The sequence below is a fragment of the Peromyscus californicus genome, unplaced genomic scaffold, assembly GCF_007827085.1.
Source record: "Peromyscus californicus insignis strain IS unplaced genomic scaffold, ASM782708v3 Scaffold_19__1_contigs__length_69161282, whole genome shotgun sequence".
NCBI lineage: Eukaryota > Metazoa > Chordata > Mammalia > Rodentia > Cricetidae > Peromyscus > Peromyscus californicus.
In genome coordinates this window covers 64,781,535-64,794,647 of record NW_026294491.1, presented here as the reverse complement: position 1 = coordinate 64,794,647, position 13,113 = coordinate 64,781,535, and the positions used below count along the sequence as shown (strand labels likewise).

The following is a 13,113-nucleotide window of genomic DNA, read 5'->3' as shown; positions in this document are numbered from 1 at the left end:
AGGGTTTTAGGCAGTTGTGAGCTGCCTATACGGGTGCTTGGAACAAAACTCAAGTTCTATGCAAGAGCAGGGTACACTCTTAACTGGAGCACTGTCTCTCCAGCCCAAGATCTTAAAATACAACGTTTGTCGCCCCACAGCAGCTCTATGACATTGAGACATGAAGCCACATGCCATCAGTGGCACACATCCTCAGAACCCTGACAGCTTACACAACCCTGCCCATCCTTCCAAGATGACAGCTTTCCACTTTGGTCCACGGCAACAAGAGCTATTGGAAATTATAGCTCCTGTTTGTGAAATGTGTGGAGAAGGCACAAGAGGTAGTGTCAGGAATACAGGAGGAAGTGAGAAGAAGGGCTCTGAATGTGGCAGACACACTCCTCAGCCCTTCCTCCTCACTTTTCCTGGCTCACACAGTTGGCACTCTTGGGCCAGTGAGAGAAGAGCTGAACTAATGGATAATTGCTGCTTTATGGATGGCAATTAGAATTATGCAGATCTCAGCAACTTCTTCTCGTCTTTGCAACTCAAAATGCAAATAGCCTTCAGTAGGGAAATCCAGAGTGACTGTTACAGCAGCGCAGTTAGACATTTATGCAGAATTCAAGGACTCGCTGGAGGTGGAAGAGAGACAGAGAGCTTCCAGAACAGTTCAACCCTTGCTTTCAGAAAATGGAAAGCAGAAACCCACAGAAGTTAAGTGACTCATCACAGGAAATGGATTCAAACACAGCCAACCAACCAAAGCCAATCTGAGCTACAAAGGCACTGGAGGCAGGCGAAGAAGCCATTTGCCTGACAGAGCTGTGGGCCAGTAATATATTGTAAGATGTGCACAGAGAAAAGTATCTCAATGGAGGCTCACTTTTTCCAACTATAAAATGGGAATAAAGATGCCTAGTGTGGTAGTTACAATATATGGTGTATTAAAAAGCCACCCATGGTGGGAGAGAGACGGCTCAGTGGTTTAGAACACTTGTTGCACTTACAGAGGACCTGGGTTCAATTCTCAGCACCCATGTGGTTTCTCACAACCACGCTAACTCTAGTTTCTGGGGGATCTAACACACTCTCCTGGCTTCTGTGGGTACCAGGCATGTGTATAGGACACACACACACACACACACAGGCAAACATTCGTAAGTAGGTGACATATTCAGTAGAGAGAGGGGATGACTCTAGAACAGGACTATGTTCACTGCAGTGGGGCAAATTCTGGCAAATTCTTCCAGCTTCTATTATTACCATGGGAAAACGGCAATCATGCCGTCTGATAGATTTGGTATTTAGGGACTAGAGGAAGATATGTATTAGTAAAAGGGTCTCAAACTGCAGAGAGTAAGATACTAGTTGGTCAAAGGTGTTATCTGAGCGGGAAGATGGCTCAGTGGGTAAAGAGCATGCTGTGCCAGCATATAGATCTGCGTTCAGATCCCAGAATCCACGTGAAGAGCTGGGTGTGGTGGGGTACAGCAGTAACCCTACTGCTGGGCTGGGGGAAGAGAAGGACAACCCCAGGGTCCACTGATCAGCCAGTCAACAAAAGATCCTATCTCAAAAAGCAGAAACAAAACAAAATCAGTGGAGAGAACGAGAGGACCTCCAACCTCAACTTCTGTACCACCTCCACACACGTGCACACCCACACACCCTGACACACAGCATCCATCACACCAGCTCCCGCTCCACCGCAAAAGCTCTCTCTCTAAGTCCTGTAGGCATCTCAGTGGGGCCCCAGCCTTTCTTCAATGAAGTCCCAGCCCCGGTATGAGAAGCACCTTCTGAATTTCCATTCCTCCTGCAAAGTCTGAACCTTTCTTTAAATGGGAAGGCCAGAGCTTTTCTACAACAGCACATTCCCGAGTGAGCTCAGTGTAACAGATGCCTCGAGCACTTCCTCACCATGGAGTACTTCTGCTGAATAGATCAAAGAAAATGGGAACTTGTTTCCTTTACCTTTTGCAACTGCTCAAAAATATATGACAGAGTCCTTGGGATGATGCCTCTGTCGCTGTAGCGCTCAGCCCCACCTGTGATGGTGAACGTCTTGCCACTGCCTGTCTGCCCATACGCGAAGATGGTACCATTGTAACCTGCCAGGACACTGCAAGAAGAAACGAGAGAGTTTTAACAGCTAAGTGGACACCCACGTTGGTACTGGTGCCTCATGGTTGAATAGCAACCTTATGGATAGCACTGAAAATATATTTATAAGGTATTTACAAAATATATGATGATCCAGTTAGAATTGTGTGTGTGTGTGTGTGTGTGTGTGTGTGTGTGTGTGTTCATGCCTACAGGTGCCTGTGTAGGAGTGCATATAGAGACCAAAGGTTAACACTGTGCATCTTCCTAATCCTTCTCCACCATATTTTTGAGACAGTCTCTCTCATTGAACTCAGAGAGTCCAGGACCCCCAGGGAGCCTCCTGTCTTCACCTGCCTATCTCCTGGATTATAGCGCCTGCTGCCAGGCTGTTTTAGGTGGGTGATGGAGAGCAAACGCAGGTCGTCAGGTTTGGGTGGCAAACACTTTCCCCACTAAGTCATTTCCCTGGCCCTCGGAATAGTTTTTAATCCAGGAATCTTAGGATCTCAATGTCTTTCTTTAGGGAAGGACATCCCACTCAAATGGAGTCCAGCATCATTCTACTGTCTTTGGGTTTTACTGTACTAGACTTGAAGAATGAGTTGAGAAAAATCATCTCAAGGAAACATTGTGATTTGGCAAGGTGTCTGTCTGCCTCCCTATGTAACTCCCTGTTAAATACTCAAATCAGTAGTCATCCCTACATTACAGAGTACACCCTTTTTACAACTGTGGTTCTTGAAATGTATTTCTCTATGTAATACCTACCACCAACAGAAAGTCCTCGGGACCCCACCCCCCGGAATGAGATATATATGTATGTGTGTGTAATATATATATATGTGGAAGATGTTGGCCCACGTGTGCTATTCAGCCCAGCCAGGCATCCTGTGATCTGATTTGGTCTTGGGAAGCCTTCGAACATAGGCTTTTGACAATGTGCTCTGTATGATGTGGGCTTCGAAGAGTGGGCCTTATACCCACACCACATGCACCAGGAAACTCTTGCAGTTTCTCTGTCTTTCTCGCCACAAGTGGCTCCTTGATCCCCAAGATGCTTTCCTCACAGCAGCCACCATGGGGTCGGCTAAGGGGACTCAAGTCCCACATGGTTTTAAGCAGACAGCTCCTCCGAGATCACTTTCCACCATTTGCATGGGGAATCCTGCTCTACGCTGGCTACTGAGACTCTGTCAACATTTCATTCTAGATCTCTCTCTGCTTCAGTGACATGTTGAATGACCTGTCCTCACAGTGTCCCGAGATAACACAGGGGTTACCCAGACCTTGTTCTGAAGAGCTCAGTTAACCCTTAGCATCTTATGCAGCTAGAAACCTCACAAACGCTGTGTTCAGCAACAGACTGATGTGTGCTCTGCTCTGTGCAGAGGCGCTAGTATTGCTTACAAACCTGAAGGGCTTGGTACAGGGAGTGGGGAAAACAAAGCTACTGTGTGCCAGTGCTCTGTTTCCAAGACGGGAATCATGTTTCCACCTGCGCCTTCACATTGAAACTGTCCACTGTGGACATCTCAGCTTGTAAGGCTGTGGTTCCCATGATGCATGGAGTTGGAGTGTTACTGAATCTTTTCCATCAATGGAATCTGTCACCAAGGAGACAGAGGTGTCTCATTGGAGTATCATTTGTATGTAGAATATTTCTTGCCACAGATGTGTTGAGTAAATGGGGGTCTATAACTTTAGGTATCAGACCTTAAACACTGTACCAATTCTTGACAGAAAGAATTCCTAAAATACATGAGGCATTATCAGTTGCAAAAAGCAAAGAATATGAGCACAAATTAGCATTTCCATTTTGCCATAGACACCGCCTATGAAAAGTGATGATTGGGGGTGACCTGTGTGTCCTCACTGACCATCTATCGGTTTTATACCAAAATCTTATTCTCACACTGCTAGTCACCTGTCTATCTGCTTTAAAATGTGTTTCCCTTATCTGCTACAGGATGGAAAATTAGACATCAGTTTCATAGAACACAGCATTTTAACAAAGAATGTAGGCCCCACCTACTTTCCCCAGCTCCTGTGGCCGCCTATCACACTGCACCCGTGAAAACTTACACAAAGGCACAACGGTGAAATCGGCCCATTTCCTTTTTCTCGAAACCCCTTATCCCAAATTAACCTTGTGCGCACTCCTCCGTGTGCCCTAGGCATTTCCACATGCCAGTCTGGTCTCATCTGTCCTAAGAGAAAATGCAAGTTTAAAATAAAGATAGAGAGGGGATGATGTAACATCCTTTGAGATAGCTCCATTCATCCACAAGAAGAAAGACACCATGGCAAAAAGTCTTCTGTTTGACCCTGAAAAGTATCTCAATATGACCAACAGCTCGGGTACTGCTTAAAAACAAAACAAAAAACCTCAGTAGAAACCCTGAGTTTCATCGTGATTCAACATCAGAATCCCTAGCCCTTCACCCCAGCTCCAAGGAAGCCTTTAAAAATAATATGCCTGGAGGTATGGGACCATAAATCCCAGCAGCTCAGCCACTGCTGAAGAGCAGTGTGCGTCTGGAGCCCTCACAGGGATCAGAGGACATCCCTTCTGATTCAAAGCCCTCACTGCGAACAGCCCTGGCTACAGGCAAATATTTAACATCCTAAGGTGGTAAGACCAGTGGGCTGAGCATGAATGTACAAAGTCTGTTAACAAGGACAGCGAGGCCCTTTGGAAAGACCCTTGACACTTCTGGGACACGGGAAGGCCATACCCAAGGCATAAGCATGTTGAGAAAGGCCTTGGGAAGGCTTTTTATCTCCCCCTGACTGGCCTGAGTCTCTCTGTAGAAGAAGTGAGTAGCAGAAAGACAGAGATACAGAGTTCTGGATATTGAAGGCATGTCTCTATACATAAGCAGAAATGCCCCTATGGCAACCAGGAAAGATATATTTAAGCCATTTAAGGCACACTTTACCCACAGAGCTGATCTCTATGATAACTGGGCAGAGGCTACATGTCTTAGTTACTTTTCTGTTTCTGTGAAAACAAAACAAAACAAACAAACAAAAACCAAACACTGACCAAGATAGCTACACACAAGGAAGAGTTTACCCAGAGAGACGAGAGTCCATCATGGCAGAAAGTCACGGCAGTGGACACGGTGACCAGAGCAGGAGGCTCACGTCCTCACCGGAGGCAAGAAGCGGAGAGAAAACGGAAAGCAGAGTGAGGCCTGAAACTCAAATCCTGCCCTCGGGGACCTAGTTCGGCAAGGCTGCTCCTCAGACCTCCCCACAAAGCGCCACCAACTGCAGACCAAGTGTTCACATACTGCAAGCCATGGGGACATACCACACTTAAACCACTGCAGCACACAGAGACGAGGACAACTGAGGGAGCTTGGGGGGTCATTCTGCGGGTAAAAGCGCCTTCTGTTGTAGATCCCCAGCACTCCCATGAAAAGCCAGTGTGGTCCTGTGTACACCTGTGACCCGGCACTGTGGGAGGAAAGTGTCGGGAGCTTGCTGGCCACCAGCCTGGCTCTAGGTTCAGGACAGATCCTGTCCCGTGAAGGGACAATGCAGAGGATGGTAGGTGGGCCACCAGACATCCTCCTCAGGCATAGGCTTCATGACTAAACATAGGAAAAATATTCCTGCAGACCTGATCAGTCACCGCCCCCTCTGCTCCTTCACCAGAATGGACATAATGTTTGTGAAATCTCTGTGGAAGCTCCAGGGGTGTGTACAGACAAAACACTCTCAACAACACGGACCAAGGAGGAAACCATACTTTCCACTTAGGGCTAACGGGAAGGCTAAAGTAAGTAGGCCAGTGAACGCTGACACAGGAAGCTGCGTGAACCAGCAGTCGTGAATCAGCAGATGTGAACACAGAGGACAGTGAACGCTGACACGGGAAGCTGCGGGAACCAGCAGATGTGAACGCAGAGGACAGTGAACGCTGACACGGGAAGCTGCGGGAACCAGCAGACGTGAACCAGCAGACGTGAACTCAGAGGCCAGAATCGGACCCACACAGGCTGAGATGCAATGCAGCTGGCTAGCATTGCTTCAGTGCTGTCTCTCAACTTTTCCCAAAGTGGCGATGAGATTATTCAATGAAGAAAGGATAAGAAAAAGTAGGACAATGAACAAAAGGGGACAAAACTGTTAAAACTGTGTGTATACAACTTTATATACATATAATCCATGTAGCTGCGTGCACACGAGTGCCACTGTCCACAGACACTGGAAGAGGACGTCAGAGCCTCTGGGGCTGCCAGATGTAGACACTGGGAACTGAACTTAGGTCTTCTGCAAGAGCCGCACATAGTGCTAGCAGCTGAGCCACGGCTCAGCCCCACTGTTCTGACAAGTCAACTATCCTGCCAGGGAACTGACATCAAACCTGCAGGCCACAGCACATCAACAGTCAGTGGGAAAGTAGAAAACGGGGCCACAGGATGACTTAGAGGGCAAAGGTGCTTGCAGCCAAATCTGAGGAACTGAGTTCAATTCCTGAGACCCACATGGTAGACAGAACAGATTCCTCTGACCTACATTCACATACATATACATACACACACCACATACATATATCACACACACATACATAGTCATACATACACACACACACTCTCCACACATACCCCACACATACACACATACTCCCTTCCCACACATACATTCTCCCCTACATACATACATACTCATACATATACACCCATACACACACGCACACACACACACACACACACACTCCACACCTATCCTACACATATACACATACCCCACACACATACATACATCCCCAACACACATATATACATACTCATACACACACATCACAACCCCCCCCACATACACATACACCTATACAAACACATACACACACACACACACGAAAAAAGAAAGAAAAGCATGCAATGAATTTAAATAGATTTACATTTTTAATTCTGAAGAATAAACAAACATTTTATCTCTATACCATATATCCATATATTTAAAACAATAAATTGTTGATACATTCAACTCTAAAGCCTATGTTAGATGAAAGAAGCCAGCCACAAAAGGTCATATATTGTTAAGACCTTGTCTAGGCAAAATATTTAGATCAGCGAATTCCATCGGGATAGAAAGTGGATTAGTGTCTGATGCCAGCTGAGTGGAGTCAGAAAACAGGAAGCAAATGTTGCACACAGTGAAGGGATTCTTCTGGGGTAACAAAAAGTCCTAAAATTAACTGATGGTCATTGACATGGCTATGCTAAAAACTACTAAATTAGATTCATCAACAAATTCTACTACATTTATTTATTTATTTATTTATTTATTTATTTATTTATTTATTTATTTATTTATTTATTTAGTGTGTGTGTGTGTGTGTGTGTGTGTGTGTGTGTGTGTGTGTGTGTGTGTGTGTGCATGTGTGCCTGTGAGTCCACATGTGCACCAGAGTGCATGGGTCAAGGTATGTGGACAGCTTAGCAGAGTGGGTTCGCTCTACCATCTGGGTTCTGGGGATCAAACTCAGCTCCACAGGCTCAGCAGCAAGAGCCTTTCCCCAGGGAGCCATCTCACCAATGGCTAAACAATGCTCTTGAAATGATAAACCTTTGGGCAGGTGAGCTCTCTCTCACAAGGAAGCTGCTGTGCCAATACAATGACAAAGAAGAATCAATACAAAGTCTTAGCAACAGGACGCTCTTGCCGTCTGTCTTTCCTGTGTATCTGTACTAGATGGAGCATGGAGAGACAACAGAGGCAAATGATAAGCTCCAGCAACTAACCAAGCAGGATGGAGGTTTGCAGGGGGAGCTTAAGATCAATGTTGCAGACTCCTGCTGGTCCATCACAGCTGGGGACAGGAAATAAATCCACCCTTTCTAGAGTGGGATTTGATGATCAGATGAAACGTCTGTTGTAGGAATTTGTAGAAAGCACCCACCCCCTAGGAGTCTAAGTTATAAAGACAAGATATTTTGTCAGCATTTATCTTTTAAGATTTTCACAAATATCCCAAACATAAAGCCCACACCATCTGGGAGATTCTAGACTTAAGTATGAATTGGACATATAATATGTTTCCACGCTAGAAAAATACAATTTTTTTCTGTTTAGCTTCTTCATTTGTATTATTCTTGATTGGTTTAACTAGACCTTGTATATAAGATCATGTAAGTGTGAAGAAAATGAAACTTCATGTTCATGCATGATGAAAAAGTCTTAGCTTCCTCTGACTATATCAAAGTAACGAATAAAAATTATTATTGTGCTGGACATGGGGGTGCATGCCTTTAACCCCAGCATCGGGAGGCAGAAGCAGACTTATTTCTGAGACTTGAGGCCAGCTTGGTTTACATAGTCAAACTGTCTTTAAAAAAATATTGTAAGATAATTTAATTCACTAAACAAAACAAGATTAATTCTAATCTTTCAAGTTTGAATAGATAGCATAGTTAGAAAACAAAGAGAGAAAGAAAGAGAGAAAGAGAGAGAGGGGGAGGGAGGGAGGGAGGGAGGAAGGAAGGAAGGAAGGAAGGAAGGAAGGAAGGAAGGAAGGAAGGAAGGAAGGAAGGAAGGAAGGGTGTTGGAGAGACGGCTCAGTGGTTTACAGCATTTGCTGTTCTTGCAGAGGACCCAGGTTCAGTTCCCAGCACCTGCATGGTGGCTCACAAGCCTGTAACTCCAGTTCTAGAGACTGATGCTTCTTCTGACCACCCAAGGCTCCTGACCATACATGGTGCACATGCATACACTCAGGTATACACATGTACACTTTAAATAAAACATGTAATTTAAAAAAGAACACTAGAGGCCTGTTAATGACTTTTCAGCCAACAGAACCAACCCCTCTAAAGTTTTTCTGAGAAATACACAGACTATGTTTATTGAGCCTTTAGATTCAAGATCAACTGACTTCACAGAATCAGGAAGGACTTTCTCTTTGAGGTGGGGGTGGCTGAAGTGGTACCCTAAAAAGGTTAGCCATCTGTTGTTTGTTGGGATAATAAATCATGTCGCCCAGGCTGGCCTTAAACTTGATATGGAGTCAAGGTCAACCTTGAACTCCTAATCTCCTGCTTCTCCCATTATGTCCAGTTTTAAAATTTTTCTTAGTTTGATAACATTCTAACAAGTTAGCCTTAGAAAAACTAAGAATGAAGGAAAGCCTACATTTGTTTTTATACTGTTTAGATAAAACATATGAAGTCATTTGGAAAACATAGACCATTTAATATGAGATCATAATTTTTAAGATAACTGAAATTATGCTGTCCTACGCCAGATTAGCCAAAAGGACTGACCTGGGGCTGAAGGATTTTGAACTCCTCTGTCCGGACCATTGGTTCCTTCTCAGCACTGCTTGCCTGTCACAGGCTACAGCAGCCCAAAGTCGCTTCTTGTGACATTCACAGAGCAGTTGGCTTCTGTCCTCTTCCTAAAATAAAGTCCACGTCCCTCAGAAGCAGCCCAAGGCGGGAACTGCTGCTTTTCTAGAGTGATGTGCTAAGTGACTCCATGGCTCGCACCCAAGAAGCTCTGAATGCATAAATCTACAGCACGAAGCTTTCCTCTTGTTGTTGTTTGTTCACAGCTGGGCGTGTGCTCGTGTGTGTGTGTGTGTGTATTCACGTGTATGTGTGTTCACAGGTATGTATGTGTGTTCAGGTGTGCATGTGTGTTCACAGGTAGGTGTAGGTGTGTGTGTGTGAGTGTACACCCAAGGCTGATGTCAGGAATTATTCTCAGTTACTCCTCTACCTTATATATTGAGGCAGGTCTCTCAGTCAAACCCAGAGGTCACGGATGCCTAGTCTTTCCAGCTGCTTTGCTCTGGAGACCCCATCCCTGGCTTTTGAAGCTGGAATGGCATATACCAGGCATTTGATGTGGGTTGTAGGGATCTGAACTCTGGTCTTCATGCTTGTGTGGCACGTTCTCTAACCGCAGGGCCATCTTCCCAGCCTAACATAAACTTTTAAGAGGTATTAGAATAACTCAGTTTGGCCATGTGTAAAATTAATGTCCCCAAGAATTAAGTCAAAAGAGCATGCAGCTTGTAAAACATGCAACAGGATTTTGGTCACAGAATGCTCCCTGGTCTGGATGAGAGAAGAAGGGATCCAAAGCAGGGGGCCCGAGTCTTTAAGGAATCTGAGAGATACGAAGAAGTGAATCTCCCTCTTCTTATTAATAGGGCCCAATCCCATTTACAAACCCAAGTGTGGGGTACAGGTGACTAGGGGTCAGACAATCATACACCCCACTCTATGACAGGCCTCCCCAACCCACCATCTGTCAACAGTTAGTGCTCCAAGAGGCTCCAGGCACGCAAATGAGGAAAAGCAGAATCACTCTTGTATGGATTTCCAGAAAGAGGAGATGGGACGAAGGAAGAAATGAGGAGGAGGAAGAGACGCTTATGCGTTGGGGTCCCTGGGTCACAGCTGCCGTATGCCATACGCCTTGCAGTTTTACATAAGGGAGCAGAGGTCAGAGGGACAGAGAAGGAATATCAGCTATGTCGGGGCCAACTCGGGGGCCAAGTCCCTGCTGTTCACTGGGCTGTCTTCAGTGGTTTGCTCTAACCCAGTTATATGAGCCAAGAAATCCTCTGCTTCTGAGCTGGGATTTCAGCCCAGGGTGACAATCATCACTGCTCCTTCACATGAAGGTCCTTGTGCCCACAGAACTCCCAAGAAACCAAGAATGTTAAGCATACAGGATTGTCTTTCCACTGGGAAAGGTTTAAAACCTGTTCTTCCATCCAGAAAGCTGGGAATTGGAGGTGATTAACTGCCTGGTGATCTGTGCTATCTCTTTTTTTTTTGTTTGTTTGTTCTTTTTTTTGGTTTTTCGAGACAGGGTTTCTCTGTGTAGCTTTGTGCCTCTCCTGAAACTCACTTGGTAGCCCAGGCTGGCCTCGAACTCACAGAGATCCGCCTGGCTCTGCCTCCCGAGTGCTGGGATTAAAGGCGTGCGCCACCACCTCCCGGCCTGTGCTATCTCTTGGGTCAGGCCATATCAGGCTCCTAGAACCAGGATCAGAGATGGCTGGTGGCTTGTAACCTAAATGACCCTTACAGTCAGGGCTCCCCAAGCTTCCACAACCAGAATGGAGATACCTAATAGTCTAAATGACCCTGTATAGCCAGAGGCTCCCCCAAGCTCCCACAGCCAGGACCAGAGGTAGCTAGTAGCCCAAATGACCTCTACACTATCTGTATGACCAAGACCAGGCCAGATTCTTCCCTAGGCCCTTAAGCTAACACAGGTATCCTATCTCTGGGACTCATGTATCCTGAGTTGAGTTTCAATGTACTTAGCTTCCTTGTGCACCAGGGATTGTATTATGCCAGGAAACTTCCCCCTGTCCCAATTTCTACCATGTTTGATTGTGCTGGGAATAAAGTGCCCAGCAGGAGACTCCCCAGGATCTTGATCCAGGTGGATGAAGTCAGTCTGAAGTGAGTTGTCATTCACCTCTTCAGGGTTTGCTTCCCTGTCTGCTGTGACCCCCTGCAGGGTCCCCTTCATGACCCAAGAGCTGTGGTGGTCTCCAGCTGATCTTCTCCACCACAGCTGTGATCCCTTTATGTGGGAATTATGCTGTCTGGTTTGTCCTGGTCTTCAGGACTCCCTAGTGGCCTAAGACTCAGGTGTCTTTTCTCTTCCTTTGTGTCCCTGTAAAAGAAGCCCAAAGCAATCAGTTGAAGGTTTAAGGGACGTCTCCACAGAACACAGAACTTCCCACATTGCTGTACACAACTTGGTTGTTTTAGTTGACCGCCTCCTTTCATGAGCATCTGAAAACGATTACATACTTAATGAATCCAAGTGTTTACTCTCAAGGGTCACAGAAAAACTGTCAGAAACACTACAGTCAGTGCATTTTTCATCCCATAAATAAGATAAAAATACACCTTCCTCTTCCCAATCTTGCATAATGCCTTCAAACCAAAGCAGGCCCTCGGACTGGATCATGTTCTGAAGGGGTTGCTTCCTGCTCTTGAAGCTGTGTGCATTTCTTCATGTTTCCAGGTTTCAGATGCTTGTCGTTAGTACTGGAGCGAAGCACTTTCTCCAGGAACTAAGAAATAAACAGCTCACATTGAAAGAACACTCTGCCCTGTGTTGGTCCTCCAGCTTATGGCCGTGAAGCTGTTTGGTGAGCTTAAGCTCTGGAAGGTTCTTTACGAGAGACTGTTTGGATTGTGTCCTGTGATAATGTTTGACTCTTGCAAAGCCCAGTCTGAAGTAGTGGGGACAAGATTGTCAACAAAGCCAGGGAATCCCAGAGCTGGGAAGACTCTCCCCTGCTCCCTTCTCGGGCCCCACATTCGAGGAAGAGGATACACAGACCCTTTGAGACAGACAGCTGCTCATCCGAGTTTTGTGATACAGCAGCCAAGAGTGGAGGTCCTGTCTGTGCTAAGGAGAAGGGGCACATCTAATGGTCTGTTGAAGGCTTATAAAACATGAGTAACGCTGAGAAAGTCCCCTCGTTCCTGGGCAGCTGATGGGATGAGGGAGTCACTTGTGACATTTCAAAAACGGAAAGATGCTGGGATTCAGCTTGGTTTATTTTGAACTATTTTTAAACAGAGTGCTACTCTTGTGGCATTTATCTAAGTCATTCAGACATTAAAACACTCAGCATAGGACATGGGGCAGGCAGCTACCATTATACAGATGAGGAGAGTGGGGCAGCGGTGGGGTCTGTGGTCTAAGAGTACTCGGACATAGTTAAACCAAGACAGTACTGTTGAAACAAAGTGCTCTCCTGGCTGTATTTGGCCAATAGTCGATATGTGCACAGGAAATTATAAAAGGTTTTGAGTAATGATCTCAGAAGCAAAAAGTACTACCTAAGATATACTTACAATTTTCATTTCTCACAAAATATATTTTAATATGTTCATTAATTGTTTTCTTTTTTAAATATTATTGTATTTTATTATTGTATCAGTGTACGTATGTCATGTATATCTATGTACCATGTGCATACAGTACCTGAAGATACAAAAAAAGAGCACTGGGTCCCCTAGACTG

General features: G+C 45.5%; 1 protein-coding gene across 7 annotated transcripts in view; it reads right to left on the bottom strand.

Annotated features, from left to right (window-relative positions):
- The window catches only part of Kif6 (kinesin family member 6), a 315,011-nt gene that overhangs the window by 253,306 nt on the left and 48,592 nt on the right, over nucleotides 1-13,113 (bottom strand). For 4 of the 7 annotated variants that reach the window (XM_052745603.1, XM_052745598.1, XM_052745599.1 and 1 more), the window contains exon 4: nucleotides 1,960-2,107. In XM_052745603.1, coding sequence (XP_052601563.1) covers nucleotides 1,960-2,107 — 148 coding nt within the window. Of the gene's footprint in view, nucleotides 1-1,959; nucleotides 2,108-4,173; nucleotides 4,195-5,167; nucleotides 7,394-13,113 lie in introns of those variants that run through there. The other 3 variants (XM_052745602.1, XM_052745601.1, XM_052745600.1) reach the window with 3 other exon arrangements.